This window comes from Panthera leo, chromosome B2 (assembly GCF_018350215.1).
Source record: "Panthera leo isolate Ple1 chromosome B2, P.leo_Ple1_pat1.1, whole genome shotgun sequence".
Lineage (NCBI taxonomy): Eukaryota > Metazoa > Chordata > Mammalia > Carnivora > Felidae > Panthera > Panthera leo.
In genome coordinates this window covers 54,692,019-54,702,863 of record NC_056683.1, presented here as the reverse complement: position 1 = coordinate 54,702,863, position 10,845 = coordinate 54,692,019, and the positions used below count along the sequence as shown (strand labels likewise).

At 34.6% G+C, this 10,845-nt stretch overlaps 1 protein-coding gene across 1 annotated transcript; it reads left to right on the top strand.

The window, feature by feature from the left end:
* The first annotated feature begins 2,906 nt into the window (after nt 1–2,906).
* LOC122219057 (60S ribosomal protein L30-like) lies at nt 2,907–3,320 on the top strand. The gene has a single exon (XM_042937332.1). The coding sequence runs from the start codon at nt 2,973–2,975 to the stop codon at nt 3,318–3,320; it is 348 nt and encodes a 115-aa protein (XP_042793266.1). The 5' UTR covers nt 2,907–2,972.
* The last annotated feature ends 7,525 nt before the right edge of the window (nt 3,321–10,845 follow it).

Sequence of the window (10,845 nt, the reverse complement as noted above, 5' to 3'; positions counted from 1 at the left end):
GAAACCAAGGACTCCACTCTTAAAGGGCCCATGCACAAACTCACTTGCTCCAAGACCCAGCAGAGGGAAAGCAGTTTAGAAGTTCTTGGGCCTTATGTAAAGATTTATTGACGAATTTAGGGTATACAACATAGGGGCATGGATCTAGAGAAACTTTCTCCAGGAATGGAGCACTTGCAGGCATCATTATTCTTACCCTCCTCTACCTTGCTGGCCCAGTGCCAGCAAGTGCCATTTCTGAAACTCTCCATCCATCTTTCTAGTACTGCTTACCTAGACTTGGTTTTCTCCTATGGACCTGCCCCAGCAAGAGCCTCTCCAAAGTGGCTCTTATAGTGAATCACTTGGCTAGAACCAGCTCTTCCCCAAAGTGACTTCCATACTGTCACACTCAGCAGATAGACTCAGCTGGGATCAATGCCCCACCAAAGCAACTCCTGTTCCACAATACCTAACAGGTGACCTTGAATGTCACCAGTGTCTCCCTAGAATCTTTTGCCCTATTGGGACCAGCAGCAATTGCCACCAGCTTAGCCGGTTCCAGCCCCACCCATGAGCAACACTTAAATCACAGTCATAATAGAATGGTTCACACAATACATACAAAGGACATCCCTGGAGTCCCTGGCTCTGGTGACTAGGTAGGAGTACACTTGTGGAACACACAGGACACTTTCTACATATGGCCACTCTTTCAAACCTGGGAGACAGCTATCAGTTTAATATATGAAAACAGAGAGTCAGGCAAAATGAGAAAACAGAGAAATATGTTTAAAAAATCATTAAAAAGTTCTTTTTAAAAATGGAGATAAGTAATCTACCTGTAAGGAATTCAAAGTAATGAGGGTGCCTGGGTGGCTCAGTCAGTTAAGCGACCTATTTCAGCTCAGATCATGATCTCACAGTTCATGAGTTTGACCCCCACCTCAGACTCTGTGATGACAGCTCAGAGTCTGGAGCCTTCTTCAGATTCTGTCTCTCTATTTCTGCCCCTCCCCTGCTTTCTCTCTCTCTCTCTCTCTCTCTCTCTCTCTCTCTCTCTCTCTCTCAAAAATAAGTAAGCATTAAAAAAAAAAAAAGGAGTTCAAAGTAATGCTCATAAAGATGTTCACCCAAATCAAGGGAAGAATGAAGAAAAACAGAACTTGAACAAAGAGATAGAAGACATAAAAAATAAATAATCAGAGCTAAAGAATACAATAACTGAAATGAAGAAGGTAGCAGAAGGAAGCTGTGGCTGATTAGATGATGCAGAAACATAGATCAGTGATCTGGAAGACAGGATAGTGGAAATCAACCAAGTTAAACAACAACAAACAACAACAGCAAACAGAATTTTTAAAAATTTTAGGGGACTTCAGGAACAATATTGAGTATATTAACATTTGCATTTTAGGGGGCCCAGGAAAAGCAAGACAGACAGAAAACTTCTCTGAAGAAATAACAGCTGAAAACTTCCCTAACCTGAAGAAGGAAACAGATACCTAGGTCTAGAAAGCACAGAGAGCCCCAAATGGGATGAATCCAAACAGATCTATGCCAAGACACATAATAATTTAAATGCCAAAAATTAAAGATAGAGACTCTTAAAAGCATCAAGATATGGTGTGGCTCAGTCAGTTGAGTGTCTGACTTTGTTCCAGGTCATGATCTCTCAGTCTGTGAGTTAAAGCCCCATGTTGGGCTCTGTGCTGACAGTTCAGAGCCTAGAGCCTGCTTCAGATTCTGTCTCCCTCCTCTCCCTCTCTCTGTCCATCCCCTGCTGGTGCTCTATCTCTCTCAAAAATAAATAAACATTAAAATTTTTTTAATTTTTAAAAAAAAATTTTTTAAAGCAGCAAGATAAATGAAAATAGCTATGTACAAGCTAATACCCATAAGACTATTAGCTGATGAATAGCTGATGAATGACTATTTAGATGAATTTTTGCAGGCCACAATGAAGTGGTATGATATACTTAAGATGCTAAAAGGAAAAACCCTACAACCAAGAATATTATATCTGGCAAGGTTAATATTAAGAATTCAAAAAGAGATTAAGAATTTTCTAGACAAAAATTTTAACAAAAGTTAAAAGGCTTTATTGCCACTGAAGTGGGCTTACAGGAAATATTGCAGGGACTTCTTTAAGCAAAAAAGAAAAGGTCATAACTAGAACTAAGAAAAGTATGAAAGAAGAAAGGTGGCAAAAGCAAACAGACAGTAAATGTAGTGGATCAATCACTGATACAGCTAGTATAAAGGTTGAATGACAAAAGTAGCAAAATAAACTATACCTACAATAATTAGTTAAGGCATACACAACATAAAAAGAAACAAAAATATGACAATAAAAACCTAAAATATGGGAGAGGGGAGACTAAAAATATAGAGATTTTAGCATGTGTTCAAATATAAGCAACCAGAAGTTGAAATGGGCTTCTAGGTACATAGGATGTTATATGAGCCTCATGGTAACCACAAAACAAAACCTATAATAGATACACAAAAAATCAAAAGAAAGGAATCCAAACATAACACTAAAGAAATCCATCAAATCATACAAGAAGAAAGCAAGAGAAGAAAGAACAGAGAAGAACAACAAAAGCAACCAGAAAACAATTAACAGTGGGAAAATTACATAAAGTATCAGTGATTACTTTAAATATAAATGGACTAAATACCCCAATCAAAGGACACAAGGTTGTGAATGGATAAAAAAATAAAAAAATAAAAAGACTTAACTATATGCTACCTAAAGAGACTCACTTCTGACTTAAAGATACATACAAATGGAGAGAAGAGATGAAAAAAGATATTCCAGAAAATGAAAACAAAAAGAAAGCAGGGTTACACTTTAGAGATTTTATCAAGAGACAGAGAAGGGCATTAAATAGTGGTAACACCTATAAATATCTATGCTTCCCTTTCTCTCTCCCGGCCATTTTGGCGGTTGCTTCTGGTTGGGTCCGCCCCGCACCTAAGGCAGGAAGATGGTGGCCGCAAAGAAGACGAAAAAGTCACTGGAATCCATGAACTCTAGGCTCCAACTCCTTATGAAAAGTGGGAAGTACGTGTTGGGGTACAAGCAGACTCTGAAAATGATCAGACATGGCAAAGCGAAACTGGTCATCCTTTCCAACAATTGCCCAGCCTTGAGGAAATCTGAAATAGAATACTATGCCATGTTGGCCAAAACTGGTGTCCATCACTACAGCGGCAATAATATTGAATTGGGCACAGCGTGTGGGAAATACTACAGAGTGTGCACACTGGCTTTTATTGATCCAGGTGATTCTGATATCATTGGAAGCATGCCAGAACAGACTGGTGAAAAGTAAATCACGTAAAATTTTTCATTAATAAAATTGGCTAGAGCTTGTTTTAAAATAAATAAATAAATAAATAAATAATAAAATTGGCTAGAGCTTGTTTTTAAATAAATAAATAAATAAATAAATAAATAAATAAATAAATAAATGTCTATGCTTCCAAAATAGGTATGCTTAAATATATAAAGCAAATAGTAACAGATATGTAGGGGAAAAATTGACAGTAAGGCAATAATAGTAGGGATCTTTAGCCCTCCACTTACATCAATGAATATATTTCTCAGACAGAAAATCAGTGAAGAAACAGTGGCCTTAAATGATACATTATACCAGATTGACTTCATAGATGGTACAAAACTTCGCAGCCAAAAGCAACAGAATACACTTTTTTTTGTCAATTGCACATGGATCAACTCCAGGATAGATCACATGTTACATCACAAAGAAAGTCTCAATAACTTTAAAAAGATTGAATCATATCAAGCATCTTTTCCAACCACAAAGTATGAAACTAGAAATCAATTTCAAGAAAAAACTGGGAAAAACAAACACATAGAGGCTAAATAGGATGCTACTCAGCAGCTAATGGGTCAACATGAAAATCAAAGAGGCAATCAAAAAATACCTGGAGACAACTGAAAATAGAAACACAACATTCAAAAATCTATGGGATGCAGCAAAAGCAGTTCTAAGAAGGAAGTTTATAGTGATAAAACTTTACTTCAAGAAACAAGAAATATCTCAAATAAACAATCTAAACTTACAGCTAAAGGAACTGGAAAAAAAGAACAAATCCTAACATTAGTAGAAGGAAGGAAGTAATAAAAATCACAGTAGAAATAAAGAAAAAAACAAAATAATAGAACAGTTCAATGACACTCAGGGCTGGTTCCTTGAAAAGATAAATAAAATTAATAAGCCTTCAGGCAGCCAGACTCATCAAGAAAAAAGGATACTGGGCCCAAATATATAAAATAAAAAATGAAACAGAAGTTACACCAAACCCACAGAAATACAGAGATTAGAAGAGATTGCTACAAACATTTATAGGCCAACAATTTGAATGACCTAGAAGCAATGGGTAAATTCCTAGAAACATAAACTTTCAAGCCTTGATTAGAAAGCAAAATCTGGATAGACTGATATCTAGTAATGAAATTGTATTGGTAATCAAAAAACTGCCAATAAACAAAAGTCCAGTTCACACAGCTTCACATGTAAATTCCACCATTTAATGAGTAGTTAATACCTGTCCTTCTCAAACTGTTCCCAAAAATTGATGAGAAAAGAACATTTCCAAATTCATTCTGAGGCCAACATTACCCTGGTAACAAAACCAAAGTTACTACCAAAAAACAGAACTATAGGCCAATATCCATGATGAACATAAATGCAAAGATCCTTAAAATATTGTAGGAAACTAAATTCAACAATACATTAAAATGATCATACACTCTGATCAAATGTAATTTATCCCAGGGATGGAATAATGGTTTGCTTTACACAAATCAAAGTGATACACCACATTAACAAAATGAGGGATAAAAATTATATAATAATCTCAATAGACATAGTAAAAACATTTGATAAAATTCAACATACATTTATGATAAAAATTCTCGGGGCACCTGGGTGGTTCAGTCGGTTAAGGGTCTGACTTCAGCTCAGGTCATGATCTCACAGTTTGTGAGTTTGAGCCCTGCATTGGGCTGTCTGTTTTCAGCACAGAGCTCACTTCGGATCCCCATCCCCCTCCCTCTCTGCCCCTCCCTGTTCGCACTCACTTTCTCTAAAAAGTGATAAACATTAAAAACTCTCAACAAAGTGGGTTTGGAGACAACATACCTCAACATATTAAACAGTGTGGTAAAGCAACAGCTAACAGAATATTCAATGAAAAGCTTTTCTCAAAAGCTTTTGGCTTTTCATCTAAGATCTAAAAACAAGAATGTTGGCTCTCATCGCATTTATTCAACATAATATTGAAATTGTAGCCACAACAATGAGACAAGAAATAGAAATAAAGGCATCCATTGGTAACAAGTAAAACTGTCACTGTATGCAGATGACATGATACTGTAGATTAAAAAAAAACCTAAAAACCACCACAAGACTAGAAGTAATAAATGAATTTAAGAAAGTTGCAGGATAAAAATTAATATACAGAAATCAGATAAATTTCTACACAGTAATAACAAACTACCAGAAAAAGAAATTAAGAAAACATTCCTACTTAAAATTGCATCATAAAGAATAAAATACCTAGGAATCAATTTAACCAAGGAGGTGAAAGACCAGTACTCTGAAAACTGTAAGACATTGATGAAAGAAATTGAAGATGACACAAATAAATGGAAAGATATTTTATGCTCATAAGTTGAAAAAATTCATATTGCTAAAATGTAATTAGTACCCAAAGCAATCTATAAATTCAATACAATCCCTATCAAAATACCAAAGGCATTTTTTACAGAATTAGAACAAATAAAGCTGAACGTATCATTCTCCATGACCTCAAACTATACTATAAAGCTATAGTAATCAAAACAGTAGGGTAGAGAACAAAAACAGATACATAGACCAATGGAACAAAACAGAGAGTTCAGAAATAAACCCACATTTATGTGGTCAATTAATCTAAGACAAAGGAGGTAAGATATACAATGGGAAAAGGACAGTCTTCAAAAAATGTTGCTGGGGAAACTGGACAGCTAGAGGAAAAAGAATAAAACTGAACCAGTTTCTTACACCATATACAAAAATAAACTCAAAATGCGTTGAAGACCTAAATGTAAGACCTGAAACCATAAAACACCTGAAAGAAAACATAGGCATTAAACTCTTAGACATTAGTCTTAGCAGCATTTGTTTGGATCTCTCTCCTCACGGAAGGGAAACAAAAGTAAAAATAACAGATGGGATTACATCAAACTAAGAAGTTTTTGTACAGTAAAGGAAACCATCAACAAAACAAAAAGTCAACCTACTGAATGAGAAAAGAAATTTACAAATGATATATCTGTAAGGTGTTAATATCCAAAATATATAAAGCATTCATACAAGTCAACACCAAAAAACAAGTAATCCAATTAAAAATGAACAGGAGACCTGAATGAATATTTTTTCCAAAGAGAGCAGATGGGCAATATCACTAAATATCAGAGAAATGCAAATTTTAAAAAACACAGTTAGATATCACTTCACACAAGTCAAATGGCTATTGTCAAAAAGACAAGAAATAACGAGTATTGGCAAAGATGTGAAGAAAAAGGAACCATTGTGCTCTACTGGTGGGAATGTAAATTGATGTAACCACCATGGAAAAAGAGTATAGAGTTTCTTCAAAAAATTAAAAATAGGGGCGCCTGGGTGGCTCAGTTGGTTAAGGGTCTGAAACTTGGTTTCATGATCTCAGGTAATGATCTCAAGCCCCATATTAGGCTCTATGCCGACAGTGCAAAGCCTGCTTAGGATTCTCTCTCTCCCTCCCTCTCTGCCCCTCCCCCACTCACTCTCTCTGTCTCTCTCTCAAAAATAAATAAACTTAAAAAAAAATTTCTTAAGCAAAAATAAAGCTACCATATGGTCCAGCAATCTCACTTCTGGGTAATTACCCAAAGAATACAAAAACATAAATATGAAGCTATAAGCACCCCTGTGTTCATTGTAGTATTCTTTATAATAGCCAAGATATAGAAGCAAACTAATTTTGCTTAGATAGTTTGCTTTGCATTGATAGTTGGATAAAGATGTGGTGTATATGTACAATGGAATATTACTCAACCATAAAAAAGAATGAAATCTTGTCATCACGACAACATGGATGGACCTAGAGGGTATTATGCTAAGTGAAATAAATCAGACAAAGACAAATACCACATGATTTTGCATGATACATACATATGATTATATGTATAATCTAAAAAAAATATATATATATATATATATATACAAACAATATAAAACAGAAACAGATTCACAACAATAGAGAGCAAACTGCTGGTTGCCAGAGAGGGACTGAGGGGAATGGACAAAATAAGTGAAGGAAATTAAAAGGTACAATCTTCTAGTATAAAATAAGTCCTGGCATGTAAAGTACAGCATAGGGAATATAGTCAATAATGTAATAACTTTGGTAACAAATGGCAACTAAATTTTTGATGGTGATCATTTCATAAATTATATAAATTTTGAATCACCATGTTGTACATCTAAAACTAATATAATATTGTATGTCAAGTATACTTCAGTTAAAAATAAAATCGGGGGCTCCTAAGTGGCTCTGACCTCAGTTCAGGTTACGATCTTGTGGTTCATTGGTTCGAGCCCTGCATAGGTCTCTGCACTGGTGGTGCAGAGCCTGCTTGGGATTCTCTCTCTCTCTCTCTCTCTCTCTCTCTCTCTCTCTCTCTCCTCTCTCTCTCTCTCTCTCTCCCCACCCCTCTCAAAATAAATAAATAAGCTTTAAAATAATAATAACATAAAATCATAATAATTAAGGAAATATAACATCAAAGCTCCATAAAAGAAAAAAATAAAACAACAATAGATAATAATAAAGATACCCATTGTAGTTTGCAACTGGATTTTTTTGATAATCATTTTCCAAACATACCATGCAGGAGTTTATCAAAGTCTTGTGGTTTCATTGTGCAGATATTTCACTTGGACAAATTTATTCCTAAGTATTTTATTATTTTTTATGCTATTGTGAATGGGATAGTTTTCTATTTAATTTTCTGATGTTTTGTTGTTTGTGTATAAAAACACCACTGATTTATTATGTTGATTTTATATCCTGCAACTTTACTGAATTCGTTGAACAGTGTTTTGGTTGAGTAAATAGAATATTCTATAAGATCATATCATCTGTACATAGTGACAATTTTACTTCTTTCTGATTTGGATGCCTTTCATTTATTTATTTTGCCTGATTGCTCTAGCTAGCACTTCCAATACTATGTTTAATAAAAGTGATGGCAAAAAAATAAATAAATAAAAATAAAAAAATAAAAAAATAAAAAAAAGTGATGGCAGAGGGCATCCCTGTCTCTACCTGATCTTAGAGGAAAAGTTTATAATTTTTCACCACTGAGTATGATAATGGTTGTGGCTTGTCATATATGGCCTTTATTGGTTGAGGTATGTTCTTTCTATACACAATTTGTTGAGGGTTTTTAATCATGAAAGGATACTGAATTTTGTCAGGTGTCTTTACTGCTGCATCTATTTAGATGATTATATGATTTTTGGTTCATTCTATTAATGTGGTGTATCTCATTTACTGATTTGTGTATATTGAACCATCCTTGCAAACCAAGGATAAATTCCACTTGATCATGATGTATGATCCTTACAATGTGTTGGTGTTAATCCCCAACACCTATTTTACCCATCTTCCCACCTACCTCCTCTCTGGTAACTATCAGTTTGCTCTCTATAGTTAAAAGTTTGTTTCTTGGTTTTCCTCTTTTTTTTCTGTTTGCTCATTTGTTTTATTTCTTAAATTCCACAGATGAGTGAAATCATATGGTATTTGTCTTTCTCTGACTGACTTATTTCCCTTAGCATTATACTCTCTAGTTCCATCCATATTGTTGCAAATGGCAAGATTCCATTCTTTTTTATGGCTGAGTAGTATTCCACTGTATACATATACCGCCTTTTCTTTATCCATTCATCAATCATTGGACATTTGGACTGTTTCCCTAATTTGGCTATTGTTGATAATGCTGCTATAAACATTGGGGGTGCACATATCCCTTTGAATTAGTATTTTTTATTCTTTGTGTAAACACCTAGTAGTGCCATTGCTAGATAATAGAGTAGTTCTATTTTTAACTTTTTGAGGAAGCTCCATACTGTTTTCCACACCAGTTTGCATTCCCACTCACAATGCAAGAGAGTTCCCCTTTCTCCACATCCTTGTCAATACTTGTTGTTTCTTGTGTTGTTGATTTTAGCCATTTTGTCGGGTATGAAGTGGTATCTCACTGTAGTTTTGATTTGTATTTCCTTAATGATCAGTGATGTTGAGTATGTTTTCATGCATCTGTTGGTCATCTGTCTTCTTTTTAAAAATGTCTATTAATGTCTTTTGCCCATTTTTTAATTGAATTATTCATTTTTGGGATGTTGGGTTTTATAAATTCTTTACATATTTTGGATACTAACCCTTTATCAGATATATCATTTGCAAATATCTACCCCCATTCCATAGGTTACCTTTTAGTTTTATTCATTGTTTCCTTTGCTACGCAGAAGCTTTTTCTTTTGATGTAGTACCAATAGTTCATTTTTGCTTTTGTTTCCTTGCCTAAGGAGGAAATTGCTACAAAGAAATTCCTACAGTTGATATCAAAGAAGTTACTGCCTGTGTTCTTTTCTAGGATTTTTATGGTTTCCTTTCTCACATTTAGGTCTTTAATCCATTCTGAATTTATTTTTGTGTTTGGTGTAAAAAAGTGGTCCAGTTTCATTCTTTTGCATATTGCTGTCCAGTTTTTGCAACACCGTTTATTGAAAAGACTGTCTTTTTCCCATTGCATATTCTTTCCTGCTCTGTTGAAGATTAAGCAACCATATAGTTGCGGGTTCATTTCTGGGTTTTCTATTCTGTTCCATTGACTATTTTTGTTCCAGTACCATATTGGTTCAATCACTACAGCTTCTAACATAACTTGAAGTCTGGAATTGTGATGCCTCCAGCTTTGCTTTTCTTTTTCAAGATTGCTTTGCCTATTTGGGATATTTTGTTGTTCTGTGCAAATTTTAGGATTCTTCTAGCTCTATGAAAAATGCTGGCAGTATTTTGATAGGGATTGCATTAAACGTGTAGATTGCTTTGGGTAGTATAGACATTTTAACAATATTTGTTCTTCCATCCTTGAGCATGGAATGTCTTTCCATTTCTTTGTGTCATCTTCAATTTCTTTCCTCGGGGTTTTATAGTTTTCATAGTAAAGATCTTTCACCTCTTCGGTTAGGTTTATTCCTAGGTATCTTATGGTTTTTGATGCAATTGTAAATGTGATTGTTTCCATGATTTCTCTTTCTGCTGCTTCATTATTGGTATATAGAAATGCAACAGATTTGTGTACATTGGTTTTGTATCTTACAACTGTACCAAATTTGTTTATCAGTTTCAGCAGGTTTTTGGTGGAGTCTTTTGGGTTTTCTATAGAGTATCATGTCATCTGCAAATAGTGAAAGTTTGACTTCTTCCTTGTTGATTTGGATGCTTTTTCTTTCTTTTTGTTGTCTGATTGCTGTGGCTAGGACTCTAAGTATTTTGTTAAATAACAGGGGTGAGAGTGAACATCCTTGTCTTGTTCTTGACTGTAGAGGAAAAGTTCTCAGTTTTTCCCCATTGAGTATAATATTAGCTGTGGGTTTTTCATATATGGCCTTTGTTATGTTGAGGTATGTTCACCCTAACCCTACTTTGTTGTTTTATATCATGAGTGTTGTACTTTCTCAAATGCTTTTCCTGCATATGTTGAAATGATCATATGGTTCTTATTATTTCTTTTAT

Excerpts from the sequence above, each read along its gene's own strand:
- LOC122219057 (XM_042937332.1), top strand. The coding sequence starts at position 2,973 with ATGGTGGCCGCAAAGAAGACGAAAAAGTCACTGGAATCCATGAACTCT.